At 27.8% G+C, this 16453-nt stretch overlaps 1 protein-coding gene across 1 annotated transcript in view; it reads left to right on the forward strand.

Moving 5' to 3' along the window:
• Nucleotides 1-16453, forward strand: part of LOC145260216 (lithocholate 6-beta-hydroxylase-like) — a 69515-nt gene that overhangs the window by 35446 nt on the left and 17616 nt on the right. The window contains exon 7 of the mRNA XM_080118041.1: nt 3031-3179. Within this exon, the coding sequence (XP_079974167.1) occupies nt 3031-3179 (149 nt within the window). The remainder of the gene's footprint in view (nt 1-3030; nt 3180-16453) is intronic.

Genomic DNA, 16453 nt, shown 5'->3' on the forward strand with positions numbered 1-16453 from the left:
CCCACCGGAAAGCCCGGTGGCAAGGCCTGGGAGGGTGGACCTCCTAGGTATTACACAGGCGGTGTACCTCAGTCCAACAGGTGCTGGGCCGGTCTCCGGCCCCTCACCTGTTGAGCTGAGTGTCAAGTGACGGATCCTTGACTGGTACTATCCATTTGAGATGGATTATATTTATTTGCTGTCCACTCAGCAAAATGTGGCACAAGGCCGGAAAGTGGTAACCTAGCAGGCTCCCCTAAAGGAGGGGCACTCCTGCAATTTTAAAAAATGACCTGAGTAACCCCGTCGGCATTCCCCGGTCGGGGCGCCTCAGGCAACAAGCAATAAACTTGCCCCACCGGAAAGCCCGGTGGCAAGGCCTGGGATGGTGGACCTCCTAGGTATTACCCAGGCGGTGTACCTCAGTCCAACAGGTGCTGGGCCGGTCTCCGGCCCCTCACCTGTTGAGCTGAGTGTCAAGTGACGGATCCTTGACTGGAACTATCCATTTGAGATGGATTATATTTATTTGCTGTCCACTCAGCAAAATGTGGCACAAGGCCGGAAAGTGGTAACCTAGCAGGCTCCCCTAAAGGAGGGGCACTCCTGCAATTTTAAAAATTGCCTGAGTAACCCCGTCGGCATTCCCCGGTCAGGGCGCCTCAGGCAACAAGCAATAAACTTGCCCCACCGGAAAGCCCGGTGGCAAGGCCTGGGAGGGTGGACCTCCTAGGTATTACCCAAGCGGTGTACCTCAGTCCAAAAGGTGCTGGGCCGGTTCCCGGCCCCTCACCTTTTGGGCTAAGTGTCAAGTGACGGATCCTTGACTGGTACTATCCATTTGAAATGGATTATATTTATTTGCTGTCCACTCAGCAAAATGTGGCACAAGGCCGGAAAGTGGTAACCCAGCAGGCTCCCCTAAAGGAGGGGCACTCCTGCAATTTTAAAAATTGCCTGAGTAACCCCGTCGGCATTCCCCGGTCGGGGCGCCTCAGGCAACAAGCAATAAACTTGCCCCACCGGAAAGCCCGGTGGCAAGGCCTGGGAGGGTGGACCTCCTAGGTATTACCCAAGCGGTGTACCTCAGTCCAAAAGGTGCTGGGCCGGTTCCCGGCCCCTCACCTTTTGGGCTAAGTGTCAAGTGACGGATCCTTGACTGGTACTATCCATTTGAAATGGATTATATTTATTTGCTGTCCACTCAGCAAAATGTGGCACAAGGCCGGAAAGTGGTAACCCAGCAGGCTCCCCTAAAGGAGGGGCACTCCTGCAATTTTAAAAATTGCCTGAGTAACCCCGTCGGCATTCCCCGGTCGGGGCGCCTCAGGCAACAAGCAATAAACTTGCCCCACCGGAAAGCCCGGTGGCAAGGCCTGGGAGGGTGGACCTCCTAGGTATTACCCAAGCGGTGTACCTCAGTCCAAAAGGTGCTGGGCCGGTTCCCGGCCCCTCACCTTTTGGGCTAAGTGTCAAGTGACGGATCCTTGACTGGTACTATCCATTTGAAATGGATACATTTTTTAATTTATCAGTCTTGTATTTATAAGCTTTGGATTAATCCATTTAACTACTTATCACCCCCACTATAATTAGTAGTTTTTATAATTATATTCTCATTTATTTAAAATTAGATATATAAAGGTTAAAAGGTATATATATATATATATATATATATATATATATATATATATATATATATATATATATATATATATATATATATATATATATTCCACAGAGTATATACAGGGTGTCCGTAAAGTTACTATACAGTCTTACAAGTTACTATACAGACACCCTGTAATATATTAACTATTAATACAAATATAATACAATAAAACAATAAGACTGTATAGTAACTTTACGGACACCCTGTATATATAATCTGTGGAATATATATATATATATATATATATATATATATATATATATATATATATATATATATATATATATATATATATATATTGGAACGTTCGGGCATCCTTGCTTTAATCTTCTATTATAATAAAGTCGTATTCCCGTCTGTTCTATTTTCTTAATTTTATTTCATTCAATAAATGTTTAGGTAATTAGTATTTTCTTTTCTTTTATTGTATTGTTTATATTTGTTAAGATTTTCCATTCTCCTGGTTGTCTCCCCTTCTAATATGCGCTCTTCTAACTGAAAGCAGAAAAGTTCTCCTGTACAGTAATGCGCAAGTGTCAAATCATAAAATTTAAAATATTAATTAAAATTTTCTTTTCTATTTAAGTAATTAATTTTCTAATATAAATCATAACTTATCAAGACCCAAAAACAACTTGAGGAAAAGGATTAAACAAGTGTTAGAAATCATATATGTTGATACAATGAGTGTTAACGACAGTATAGAGATATATGCACTGAAAAAGCGACTTTGTTGAATTAATAAAATTGAAAGAATGTATGAGAGTTCTTTAGTATTGTGTTGATGCAAAAATGTTGTTTTTATATTTATAGTTGAACATTAAAAAAAAACGACATTATTTTTGCACTAGCCTAATAGATGTAGAACATATATGACATAATCACATTAATACGCCGGTTCCCGTTAGATCACTGAAGTTAAGCAACGTTGAACCTGGTCAGTACTAAATGGGTAGCCATTTGGGAATAGCAGGCACTGTATGTGCTGTCTACTTATCTGTTTCCAGTCGTCCTGGACCTCTCCTTGTCACTGGAATCAAGCAATGCCGATTGGGGATTTCACAAATCTTTCTTCACAATTAGATGCGCAACCACCCTTACAGAGAATATCCATTGTCTCTCTAAACAAAGGTCATGACACGTAGATCAGTTGACATAAAAGGACCAGTTTTCAGGGGATGACCAAGAGAAACGTGGGAGGAAGTAATAAGGAAGGGCATGAGAGAGAAAGACCTGGCCAGAGATATGTTTGTTTGGAAGTCAATTTCTAAAAGCCGCCAAACACATGCCAGAACGTAAAACGGATGTTAAATTGAATATGATTATGCTATTGGTAGGACCTGCCTTTTATTACAAATTTCTACTATTTCGTATTTCAGATTATTTTCAGTTCATACAATGGATATAAATGCTTCAACTTTATTTGGAATCCAAGTTGATTCACAAAATGATCCGGAAAACAACTTTGTCAAAATTAGCCATGAAGCCCTCCGAACGAACCCATATACTCCGCTCTTTCTCTTAACTTGTGAGTTTTCCTCTTTTTTCTTCTTTTTTTTTTTGCTTCTTGATATCTTGTTTTTTTTGCTTCTTGATATCTTTTTTTTGCTTCTTGATATCTTTTTTTTTTGCTTCTTGATATCTTCTTTTTTTTGCTTCTTGATATCTTCTCTTTTTTGCTTCTTGATATCTTCTTTTTTTTGCTTCTTGATAGCTTCTTTGTTTTGCTTCTTGATAGCTTCTTTGTTTTTGCTTGATATCTTCTATTTTTTGCTTCTTGATATATTCTTCTTTTTTCCTTCTTGATATCTTCTTCTTTTTGCTTCTTGATATCTTTTTTTTTTGCTTCTCGATATCTTCTTTTTGCTTCTTGATATCTTCTTTTATTTTGCTTCTTTATATCTTCTTTTTTTTGCTTCTTAATATCTTTCTTTTTGCTTCTTGATATCTTTTTTTTTTGCTTTTTGATATCTTTTTTTTTGCTTCTTGATATGTTTTTTGCTTCTTGATATCTTCCTTTTTTTTGCTTCTTGATATCTTCTTTTTTTTGCTTCTTAATATCTTCTTTTTTTTGCTTATTGATATGTTCTTTTTTTCTTCTTGATATCTTCTTTTTTTGCTTCTTGATATCTTCTTTTTTTTTGCTTCTTGAAATCTTCTTCTTTTTGCTTCTTGATATCTTTTTTCTGTTTCTTGATATCTTCTTTTTTTCCTTCTTGATATCTTTTTTGCTACTTGATATCTTGTTTTTTTTTTTGCTTCTGGATATCTTGTTTTTTTGCTTCTTGATATATTCTTTTTTTTGCTTCTTGATATGTTTTTTTGCTTCTTGATATATATTTTTTTTGCTTCTTGATATCTTCTTTTTATTGCTTCTTGATATATTCTTTTTTTTGCTTCTTGATATCTTCTTTTTTGCTTCTGGATATCTTGTTTTGTTTTGCTTCTTAATATATTGTTTGTTTTTACTTCTTGATATCTTTTTTTTGCTTCTTGATATCTCCTGTTTTTTTTTTTCTTCTTGATATCTTCTTTTTTTGCTTCTTGATATCTTTTTTTTTTTGCTTCTTGATATCTTCTTTTTTTTGCTTCTTGATATCTTCTTTTTTTACTTCTTGATATCTTCTTTTTTTTGCTTCTTGATATCTTTTTTTTGCTTCTTGATATTTTGCTTCTTGATATCGTTTTTTTTTGCTTCTTGATATCTTCTTTTTTTGCTTCTTGATATCTTCTTTTTTTTGCTTCTTGATATCTTCTTTGTTTTGCTTCTTGATATATTCTTTTTTTTTGCTTCTTGATATATTCTTTTTTTGCTTCTTGATATCTTTTTTTTGCTTTTTGATATCTTATTTTTGCTTATTGGTATCTTTTTGGCTTCTGGGTATCTTCTTTTTTTTGCTTCTTGATATCTTTTTTTTGCTTCTTGATATCTTTTTTTTGCTTCTTGATATCTCCTGTTTTTTTTGTGCTTCTTGATATCTTCTTTTTTTTTTGCTTCTTGATATCTTTTTTTTTTGCTTCTTGATATCTTCTTTTTTTTTGCTTCTTGATATCTTCTTTTTTTACTTCTTGATATCTTCTTTTTTTTGCTCCTTGATATCTTTTTTTTGCTTATTGATATCTTCTTTGTTTTTGGTTCTTGATATCTTCTTTTTTGCTTCTTGATATCTTTTTTTTTTGCTTCTTGATATTTTTCTTCTTGATATCTTCTTTTTTTATTCTTGATATCTCCTTTTTTTGCTTCTTGATATATTTTATTCTGCTTTATATCTTCATTTTTCTGCTTCTTGATATATTTTTTTGCTTCTATATATCTTCTGTTTTTTTTTGCTTCATATCTTCTTTTTTTGCTTCGTGATATCTTCTATTTTTTGCTTCTTGATATATTCTTTTATTTTGCTTCTTGATATCTTCTTTTTTTTGCTTCTTGATATCTTCTTTTTTTTTTTCTTCTTGATATCTTCTTTTTTTGTTTCTTGATATTTTCTTTTTTTGTTTCTTGATATCCTCTTTTTCTTGCTTCTTGATATCTTCTTTTTTTGCTCCTTGATATTTTTTTTTGCTTCTTGATATCTCCTGTTTTTTTGCTTCTTGACATCTTCTTTTTTTTGCTTCTTGATATCTTCTTTCTTTTTCTCCTTGATATCTTTTTTTTCCTCTTGATATCTTCTTTTTTTATCTTTATAGCTTCTTTGTTTTTGCTTGATATCTTCTATTTTTTGCTCCTTGATATATTCTTTTTTTTTGCTTCTTGATATATTCTTCTTTTTGCTTCTTGATATCTTTTTTTTTTGCTTCTTAATACATTCTTTTTTTGCTTCTTGATAGCTTCTTTGTTTTTGCTTGATATCTTCTATTTTTGCTTCTTGATATATTCTTTTTTTTCTTCTTGATATCTTCTTCTTTTTGCTTCTTGATATCTTTTTTTTGCTTCTTGATATCTTCTCCTTTTTACTTCTTGATATCTTCTTTTATTTTGCTTCTTGATATCTTGTTTTTTTTTTGCTTCTTGATATCTTTTTTGCTCCTTCGTATCTTCTTTTTTTGCTTCTTTATATCTTTCTTTCTGCTTCTTGTTTTTTTTTGCTTCTTTATACCTTCTTTTGTGATTCTTGATATCTTCTTTTTTTTGCTTCTTGATGTATTTTATTCTGCCTTATATCTTCTTTTTTTGCTTCTTGATATCTTTTTTGCTACTTGATATCTTGTATTTTTTTTTTTGCTTCTTGATATATTCTTTTTTTTGCTTCTTGATATCTTTTTTTCTGCTTCTTGATATTTTTTTTTGCTTCTTGATATCTTCTGTTTTTATGCTTGATATCTTCTTTGTTTTGCTTCTTGATATTTTTTTTTTTGCTTCTTTATATATTCTTTTTTTTTGCTTTTTCATATCTTCTTTTTTTGCTTCTTGATATCTTGTTTTTTTTTTCTTCTTTATATCTTCCTTTTTTGTTTTTTGATATCTTCTTTTTTTGTTTCTTGATATCTTCTTTTTTTTGCTTCTTGATATCTTCTTTTTTTGATTCTTGATATCTTGTTTTTTTTTTGCTACTTGATATCTTGTTTTTTTTTGCTTCTTGATATCTCCTGTTTTTTTTCTCCTTGATATCTTCTTTTTTTTCTTTTTTATAGCTTCTTTGTTTTTGCTTGATATCTTCTATTTTTTGCTGCTTTATATATTCTTTTTTTTTGCTTCTTGATATCTTCTTCTTTTTGCTTCTTGATATCTTTTTTTTTTGCTTCTCGATATCTTCTTCTTTTTGCTTCTTGATATCTTCTTTTATTTTGCTTCTTTATATCTTCTTTTTTTGCTTCTTGATAGCTTCTTTGTTTTTGCTTGATATCTTCTATTTTTGCTTCTTGATATATTCTTTTTTCCTTCTTGATATCTTCTTCTTTTTGCTTCTTGATATCTTTTTTTTTTGCTTCTCGATATCTTCTCCTTTTTACTTCTTGATATCTTCTTTTATTTTGCTTCTTTATATCTTCTTTTTTTGCTTCTTAATATCTTTTTTTATTGCTTCTTGATATCTTCTTTTTTTTGCTTCTTGATATCTTGTTTTTTTTGCTTCTTGATATCTTTTTTGCTTCTTCGTATCTTCTTTTTTTGCTTCTTTATATCTTTCTTTCTGCTTCTTGATATCTTGTTTTTTTGCTTCTTGATACCTTCTTTTGTGATTCTTGATATCTTTTTTTTTTCTTCTTGATGTATTTTATTCTGCTTTATATCTTCTTTTTTTGCTTCTTGATATCTTTTTTTCTACTTGATATCTTGTATGTTTTTTTGCTTCTTAATATATTCTTTTTTTTTGCTTCTTGATATCTTTTTTTCTGCTTCTTGATATATTTTTTTTGCTTCTTGATATCTTCTGTTTTTATGCTTGATATCTTCTTTGTTTTGCTTCTTGATATCTTTTTTTTGCTTCTTGATATATTCTTTTTTTTTTGCTTTTTCATATCTTCTTTTTTTGCTTCTTGATATCTTGTTTTTTTTTGCTTCTTTATATCTTCCTTTTTTGTTTTTTGACATCTTCTTTTTTTGTTTCTTGATATCTTCTTTTTTTTGCTTCTTGATATCTTCTTTTTTTGCTTCTTGATATCTTGTTTTTTTTTTGCTACTTGATATCTTGTATTTTTTGCTTCTTGATATCTCCTGTTTTTTTTTCTCCTTGATATCTTCTTTTTTTCTTTTTTATAGCTTCTTTGTTTTTGCTTAATATCTTCTATTTTTTGCTCCTTTATATATTCTTTTTATTTTGCTTCTTGATATCTTTCTTTTTTTGCTTCTCGATATCTTCTTCTTTTTGCTTCTTGATATCTTCTTTTATTTTGCTTCTTCATATCTTCTTTGTTGCTTCTTAATATCTTTTATTTGCTTCTTGATATCTTTTTTTTGCTTTTTGGTATCTTTTTTTTGATTCTTGATATCTTTGTTTGCTTATTGATATCTCCTTTGTTTTGCTACTTGATATCTTTTTCGCTTTTTGATATCTTATTTTTGCTTCTTGATATCTTTTTTGCTTCTTAATATCTTCTTCTTTTTGCTTCTTTATATGTTTTTTTCTGCTTGTTTATATCTTGTTTTTTTTGCTTCTTGATACCTTCTTTTTTGCTTCTTGATATCTTCTTTTTTTCGCTTCTTGATGTATTTTATTCTGCTTCTTGATATATTTTTTTTGCTTCTTGATATCTTCTTTTTTTCTTGGTTGTTCATATCTTCTTTTTTTTCTTGTTGATATCTTGTTTTTTTTTCTTCTTTATATCTTCTTTTTTTTTGCTTCTTGATATCTTCTTTTTTTTCTTCTTGATATTTTTTTTTCTTCTTGATATCTTCTTTTTTTCTCCTTTATATCTTCTGTTTTTTTTTTTGCTTCTTGATATCTTGTTTTTTTTTGCTTCTTGATATCTTCTTTTTTTGCTTCTTGATATCTTATTTTTTTTGCTTCTTAATATCTTTTTTTTTGCTTCTTGATATCTTTTTTTTTTGCTTCGTGATATCTTCTTTTTTTTGCTTCTTGATATCTTTGTTTTTGCTTCTTGATATCTTTTTTTTGCTTTTTGATATTTTTTTTTTGCTTCTTGGTATCATTTTTGCTTCTTGGTATCTCCTTTTTTTGTTTCTTGATATCTTGTTTTCTGCTTCCTGATATCTTGTTTTTTCTTTGCTTCTTTATACCTTCTTTTTTGATTCTTGATATCTTCTTTCTTTTGCTTCTTGATGTATTTTATTCTGCTTTATATCTTCTTTTTTTTTGCTTCTTGATATCTTTTTTGCTACTTGATATCTTGAGTTTTTTTTGCTTCTTGATATCTTTTTTTTTTTTCTTCTTGATATCTTTTTTTCTGCTTCTTGATATATTTTTTTGTGCTTCTTGATATCTTCTGTTTTTTTGCTTGATATCTTCTTTTTTTGCTTCTTGATATCTTTTTTTTTGCTTCTTGATATCTTCTTTTTTTGCTTCTTGATATATTCTTTTTTTTGCTTCTTGATATCTTCTTTTTTTGTTTCTTGATATCTTCTTTTTTTGTTTCTTGATATCTTCTTTTTTTTTGCTTCTTTATATCTTCTTTTTTTGCTCCTTGATATTTTTTTTCTTCTTGATATCTTCTTTTTTTTGCTTCTTGATATCTTTTTTTCTGCTTCTTGATATATTTTTTTTTGCTTCTTGATATCTTCTGTTTTTTTGCTTGATATCTTCTTTTTTTGCTTCTTGATATTTTTTTTTTGCTTCTTGATATATTCTTTTTTTTTGCTTCTTGATATCTTCTTTTTTTGCTTCTTGATATATTCTTTTTTTTTGCTTCTTGATATCTTCTTTTTTTTCTTCTTGATATCTTCTTTTTTTGCTCCTTGATATTTTTTTTTTGCTTCTTGATATCTTCTATTTTTTGCTCCTTGATATATTCTTTTTTTTTTGCTTCTTGATATATTCTTCTTTTTGCTTCTTGATATCTTTTTTTTTTTGCTTCTCGATATCTTCTTCTTTTTGCTTCTTAATATCTTTTTTTTGCTTCTTGATATCTGTTTTTTGCTTTTTGGCATCTTTTTTTGCTTCTTGATATCTTTTTTCTTCTTTAAATCTTCTTTTTTTTTCTTCTTGATATCTTTTTTTCTGCTTCTTAATATCTTCTTTTTTTGCTTCTTGATGGCTTTTTTCTGCTTCTTGATATCTTCTTTTTTTTGCTTCTTGATATATTTTTTTTGCTTCTTGATATCTTCTGTTTTTTTGCTTGATATCTTCTTTGTTTTGCTTCTTGATATTTTTTTTTATTCTTTATATATTCTTTTTTTTGCTTCTTCATATCTTCTTTTTTTGCTTCTTGATATCTTGTTTTTTTTGCTTCTTGATATCTTCTTCTTTTTGCTTCTTGATATCTCCTGTTTTTTTTGCTTCTTGATATCTCCTGTTTGTTTTTTGCTTCTTGATATCTTTTATTTTTGCTTCTTGATATCTTCTTTTTTTGCTTATTTATATCTTCTGTTTTTTTTTGTGTATTCTTAATTTTTTTTTTTTGCTTCTTGTTATCTTGTGGTTTTTTTTGCTTCTTGATATCTTCTGTTTTGCTTCTTGATATCTTGTTGTTTTGCTTCTTGATATCTTCTTTTTTTTGCTTCTTGATATCTTTTTTTTTTGGCTTCTTGATATCTTCTTTTTTTGCTTCTTGATATCTTCTTTTTTTGCTTCTTGATATCTTCTTTTTTTTGCATCTTGATATCTCCTGGGTTTTTTTTGCTTCTTGATACCTTCTTTTTTTTGCTTCTTTATATCTTCTTTTTTTTCTTCTTGATATCTTTTTTTTTCTTCTTGATATCTTCTGTTTTTTTTTGCTTCTTGATATCGTTTCTTTTGCTTCTTGATATCTTGTATTTTTGATTCTTTATATCTTTTTTTTGCTGCTTTATATCTTCTTTTTTTTGCTTCTTGATATCGTCCTTATTTGCTTCTTGGTATCTACTTTTTTTGCTTCTTGATATCTTTTTTTTCTGCTTTATATCTTCTTTTTTTGCTCCTTGATATCTTCTTTTTTTCCCTCTTGATATCTTTTTTTTTTTGCTTCTTGATATCTTCTCTTTTTTTGCTTCTTGATATCTTCTTTTTTTTGCTTCTTTATATCTTTTTTTGCTTCTTTATATCTTCTTTTTCTTCTTCTTTATATCTTCTCTTTTTTTTGCTTCTTGATATCTTTTTTTGCTTCTTAATATCTTCTTTTTTTTTTGCTTCTTGATATCTTCTTTTTTTTTCGCTGTTTGATATCTTTTTTTTGCTTCTTTATATCTTTTTTGCTTCTTGATATCTTCTTTTTTTGCTTCTTGATTTCTTCTTTTTTTTATTATTAATATCTTCTTTTTTTGCTACTTGATATCTTGTTTTTTTTTGCTTCTTGATATCTTGTTTTTTTTCGCTTCTTTATATCTTCTTTTTTTTTGCTTCTTGATATCTTGTTTTTTGCTTCTTGATATCTTTTCTTTTTTTGCTTTTTGATACCTTTTTTTTATTCTTGATATCTTCTGTTTTTTTGCTTCTTGATATCTTCTGTTTTTTTGCTTCTTGATATCTTCTGTTTTTTTTAGCTTCTTTATATCTTGTTTTTTTTTGCTTCTGGATATCTTTTTTTTGCTGCGTTATATCTTCTTTTTTTGCTTCTTGATATCTTCTTTTTTTTGCTTTTTGATATCTTTTTTTGCTTCTTGATATTTTTTTTTGCTTCTGGATATCTTCTTTTTTTGCTTATTTATATCTTCTGTTTTTTGTGTCTTCTTAATATCTTCTTGTTTTGCTAGTTGATATCTTGTGTTTTTTTTCTTCTTGATATCTTCTTTTTTTGCTTCTTGATATTTTTTTTTTTTTTGCTTTTTGATATCTTGTTTTTGCTTCTTGGTATCTTTTTTGCTTCTTGGTATCTTCTTTTTTTTGTTTCTTGATATCTTGTTTTCTGCTTCCTGATATCTTGGTTTTTTTTTGCTTCTTGATACCTTCTTTTTTGATTTTTGATATCTTCTTTTTTTGCTTCTTGATGTATTTTATTCTGCTTTATATCTTCTTTTTTTTGCTTCTTGATATCTTTTTTGCTACTTGATATCTTTTTTTTTTGCTTCTTGATATCTTTTTTTCTGCTTCTTGATATATTTTTTTGCTTCTTGATATCTTCTGTTTTTTTGCTTGATATCTTCTTTTTTTGCTTCTTGATATCTTTTTTTTGCTTCTTGATATATACTTTGTTTCTGCTTCTTGATATCTTCTTTTTTTGCTTCTTGATATCTTGTTTTTTTTGCTTCTTGATATCTTCTTTTTTTGTTTCTTGATATCTTCTTTTTTTGTTTCTTTATATCTTATTTTTTTTTTGCTTCTTGATATCTTCTTTTTTTGCTCCTTGATATTTTTTTTCTACTTGATATCTTCTTTTTTTGCTTCTTGATATCTTGTTTTTTTTTTTTGCTTCTTGATATCTTCTTTTTTTAGTTCTTCTTGATATCTCCTGTTTTTTTTTTGCTTCTTGATATCTTCTTTTTTTTGCTTCTTGATATCGTCTTTCTTTTTCTCCTTGATATCTTTTTTTTGCTTCTTGATATCTTCTTTTTTTATCTTTATAGCTTCTTTGTTTCTGCTTGATATCTTCTATTCTTTTGCTACTTGATATATTCCTTTTTTTTGCTTCCTGATATATTCTTCTTTTTGCTTCTTGATATCTTTTTTTTTGCTTCTCTATATCTTCTTTTTGCTTCTTAATATCTTTTTTTTGCTTCTTGATATCTTTTTTTTGCTTTTTGGCATCTTTTTTTGCTTCTTGATATCTTTTTTTCTTCTTTATATCTTCTTTTTTTTTGCTTCTTGATATCTTTTTTTTTCTGCTTCTTAATATCTTCTTTTTTTGCTTCTTGATGGCTTTTTTCTGCTTCTTGATATATTTTTTTTGCTTCTTGATATCTTCTTTTTTTGCTTCTTGATATCTTCTTTTTTTTGCATCTTGATATCTCCTGTTTTTTTTTTGCTTCTTGATACCTTCTTTTTTTTGCTTCTTTATATCTTCTTTTTTTTCTTCTTGATATCTTTTTTTTTCTTCTTGATATCTTCTGTTTTTTTTTGCTTCTTGATATCGTTTCTTTTGCTTCTTGATATCTTGTATTTTTGCTTCTTTATATCTTTTTTTTGCTGCTTTATATCTTCTTTTTTTTGCTTCTTGATATCGTCTTTATTTGCTTCTTGGTATCTACCTTTTTTGCTTCTTGATATCTTTTTTTTCTGCTTTATATCTTCTTTTTTTGCTTCTTGATATCTTCTTTTTTTCCCTCTTGATATCTTTTTTTTTTTGCTTCTTGATATCTTCTCTTTTTTTGCTTCTAGATATCTTCTTTTTTTTGCTTCTTTATATCTTTTTTTGCTTCTTTATATCTTCTTTTTCTTCTTCTTTATATCTTCTGTTTTTTTTGCTTCTTGATATCTTTTTTTGCTTCTTTATATCTTCTTTTTCTTCTTCTTTATATCTTCTTTTTTTTGCTTCTTAATATCTTCTTTTTTTTTGCTTCTTGATATCTTCTTTTTTTTTCGCTGTTTGATATCTTTTTTTTGCTTCTTTATATCTTTTTTGCTTCTTGATATCTTCTTTTTTTGCTTCTTGATATCTTCTTTTTTTTATTATTAATATCTTCTTTTTTTGCTACTTGATATCTTGTTTTTTTTGCTTCTTGATATCTTGTTTTTTTTCGCTTCTTTATATCTTCTTTTTTTTTGCTTCTTGATATCTTGTTTTTTGCTTCTTGATATCTTTTCTTTTTTTGCTTTTTGATACCTTTTTTTATTCTTGATATCTTCTGTTTTTTTGCTTCTTGATATCTTCTGTTTTTTTGCTTCTTGATATCTTCTGTTTTTTTTAGCTTCTTTATATCTTGTTTTTTTTTGCTTCTGGATATCTTTTTTTTGCTGCGTTATATCTTCTTTTTTTGCTTCTTGATATCTTCTTTTTTTTGCTTGTTGATATCTTTTTTTGCTTCTTGATATTTTTTTTTGCTTCTGGATATCTTCTTTTTTTTGCTTATTTATATCTTCTGTTTTTTGTGTCTTCTTAATATCTTCTTGTTTTGCTAGTTTATATCTTGTGTTTTTTTTCTTCTTGATATCTTCTTTTTTTGCTTCTTGATATTTTTTTTTTTTTTGCTTTTTGATATCTTGTTTTTGCTTCTTGGTATCTTTTTTGCTTCTTGGTATCTTCTTTTTTTTGTTTCTTGATATCTTGTTTTCTGCTTCCTGATATCTTGTTTTTTTTTTGCTTCTTGATATCTTTTTTTTTTGCTTCTTGATATCTTTTTTTTTTTTGCTTCTTGATGTATTTTATTCTGCTTTATATCTTCTTTTTTTTTACTTCTTGATATCTTTTTTGCTACTTGATATCTTGAGTTTTTTTTGCTTTTTGATATCTTGTTTTTGCTTCTTGGTATCTTTTTTGCTTCTTGGTATCTTCTTTTTTTTGTTTCTTGATATCTTGTTTTCTGCTTCCTGATATCTTGTTTTTTTTTTGCTTCTTGATACCTTCTTTTTTGATTTTTGATATCTTCTTTTTTTGCTTCTTGATATATTTTTTGCTACTTGATATCTTGTTTATTTTTTGCTTCTTGATATATTCTTTTTTTTGCTTCTTGATATATTCTTTTTTTGCTTCTTGATATATTCTTTTTTTTTTGCTTCTTGATATCTTTTTTCTGCTTCTTGATATATTTTTTTTGCTTCTTGATATCTTCTGTTTTTTTGCTTGATATCTTCTTTGTTTTGCTTCTTGATATATTTTTTTTTATTCTTGATATATTCTTCTTTTTTTGCTCTTTGATATCTTGTTTTTTTTTGCTTCTTGATATCTTCTTCTTTTTGCTTCTTGATATCTCCTGTTTTTTTTTTGCTTCTTGATATCTCCTGTTTGTTATTTGCTTGTTGATATCTTCTTTTTTTTTGCTTTTTGATATTTTTTTGCATCTTGATATCTTTTTTTTTTGCTTCTTGATATCTTCTTTTTTTTGCTCATTTATATCTTCTGTTTTTTTGTGTATTCTTAATATCTTCTTTTTTTGCTACTTGTTATCTTGTGTTTTTTTTTGCTTCTTGATATCTTCTTTTTTGCTTCTTGATATCTTGTCTTTTTGCTTCTTGATATCTTCTTTTTTTTGCTTCTTAATATCTTTTTTTTTTTTGCTTCTTGATATCTTCTTTTTTTGCTTCTTGATATCTTCTTTTTTTTGCATCTTGATATCTCCTGGTTTTTTTTTGCTTCTTGATACCTTCTTTTTTTTTGCTTCTTTATATCTTCTTTTTTTTTGCTTCTTGATATCTTTTTTTTCTTCATTATATCTTCTGTTTTTTTTTTTGCTTCTTGAAATCTTTTCTTTTGCTTTTTGATATCTTGTATTTTTGCTTCTTAATATCTTTTTTTTTTGCTGCTTTATATCTTCTTTTTTTGCTTCTTGATATCGTCTTTATTTGCTTCTTGGTATCTACTTTTTTTGCTTCTTGATATCTTTTTTTCTGCTTTATATCTTCTTTTTTTGCTTCTTGATATCTTCTTTTTTCCCTCTTGATATCTTTTTTTTTTTGCTTCTTGATATCTTCTCTTTTTTTGCTTCTTGATATCTTCTTTTTTTTTGCTTCTTTATATCTTTTTTTGCTTCTTTATATCTTCTTTTTCTTCTTCTTTATATCTTCTGTTTTTTTTGCGTCTTGATATCTTTTTTTGCTTCTTTATATCTTCTTTTTCTTCTTCTTTATATCTTCTTTTTTTTGCTTCTTAATATCTTCTTTTTTTTTGCTTCTTGATATCTTCTTTTTTTTTCGCTGTTTGATATCTTTTTTTTGCTTCTTTATATCTTTTTTGCTTCTTGATATCTTCTTTTTTTGCTTCTTGATATCTTGTTTTTTTTTGCTTCTTGATATCTTGTTTTTTTTCGCTGCTTTATATCTCCTTTTTTTTTGCTTCTTGATATCTTGTTTATTTTTGCTTCTTGATTTCTTGTTTTTTTTTGCTTCTTGATATCTTCTTTTTTTTATTATTAATATCTTCTTTTTTTGCTACTTGATATCTTGTTTTTTTTTTGCTTCTTGATATCTTGTTTTTTTCCGCTGCTTTATATCTCCTTTTTTTTTGCTTCTTGATATCTTGTTTTTTGCTTCTTGATATCTTTTCTTTTTTTGCTTTTTGATACCTTTTTTTATTCTTGATATCTTCTGTTTTTTTGCTGCTTGATATCTTCTGTTTTTTTGCTTCTTGATATCTTCTGTTTTTTTTAGCTTCTTTAAATCTTGTTTTTTTTTGCTTCTGGATATCTTTTTTTATGCTGCGTTATATCTTCTTTTTTTGCTTCTTGATATCTTCTTTTTTTTGCTTTTTGATATCTTTTTTTGCTTCTTGATATTTTTTTTTGCTTCTGGATATCTTCTTTTTTTTGCTTATTTATATCTTCTGTTTTTTGTGTCTTCTTAATATCTTCTTGTTTTGCTAGTTTATATCTTGTGTTTTTTTTCTTCTTGATATCTTCTTTTTTTGCTTCTTGATATTTTTTTTTTTTTGCTTTTTGATATCTTGTTTTTGCTTCTTGGTATCTTTTTTGCTTCTTGGTATCTTCTTTTTTTTGTTTCTTGATATCTTGTTTTCTGCTTCCTGATATCTTTTTTTTTTTGCTTCTTGATATCTTTTTTTTTTGCTTCTTGATATCTTTTTTTTTTGTTTCTTGATATCTTGTTTTCTGCTTCCTGATATCTTGTTTTTTTTTGCTTCTTTATACCTTCTTTTTTGATTCTTGATATCTTCTTTTTTTGCTTCTTGATGTATTTTATTCTGCTTTATATCTTCTTTTTTTTTACTTCTTGATATCTTTTTTGCTACTTGATATCTTGAGTTTTTTTTGCTTCTTGATATCTTTTTTTTTTGCTTCTTGATATCTTTTTTTCTGCTTCTTGATATATTTTTTTGCTTCTTGATATCTTCTGTTTTTTTGCTTGATATCTTCTTTTTTTGCTTCTTGATATCTTGTTTTTTTTGCTTCTTGATATCTTCTTTTTTTGTTTCTTGATATCTTCTTTTTTTGTTTCTTTATATCTTATTTTTTTTTTGCTTCTTGATATCTTCTTTTTTTGCTCCTTGATATTTTTTTTTCTACTTGATATCTTCTTTTTTTGCTTCTTGATATCTTGTTTTTTTTTTGCTTCTTGATATCTTCTTTTTTTAGTTCTTCTTGATATCTCCTGTTTTTTTTTTGCTTCTTGATATCTTCTTTTTTTTGCTTCTTGATATCGTCTTTCTTTTTCTCCTTGATATCTTTTT

Source organism: Euprymna scolopes, chromosome 36, assembly GCF_053919585.1.
Source record: "Euprymna scolopes isolate OS-2025 chromosome 36, ASM5391958v1, whole genome shotgun sequence".
Taxonomy (NCBI): domain Eukaryota; kingdom Metazoa; phylum Mollusca; class Cephalopoda; order Sepiida; family Sepiolidae; genus Euprymna; species Euprymna scolopes.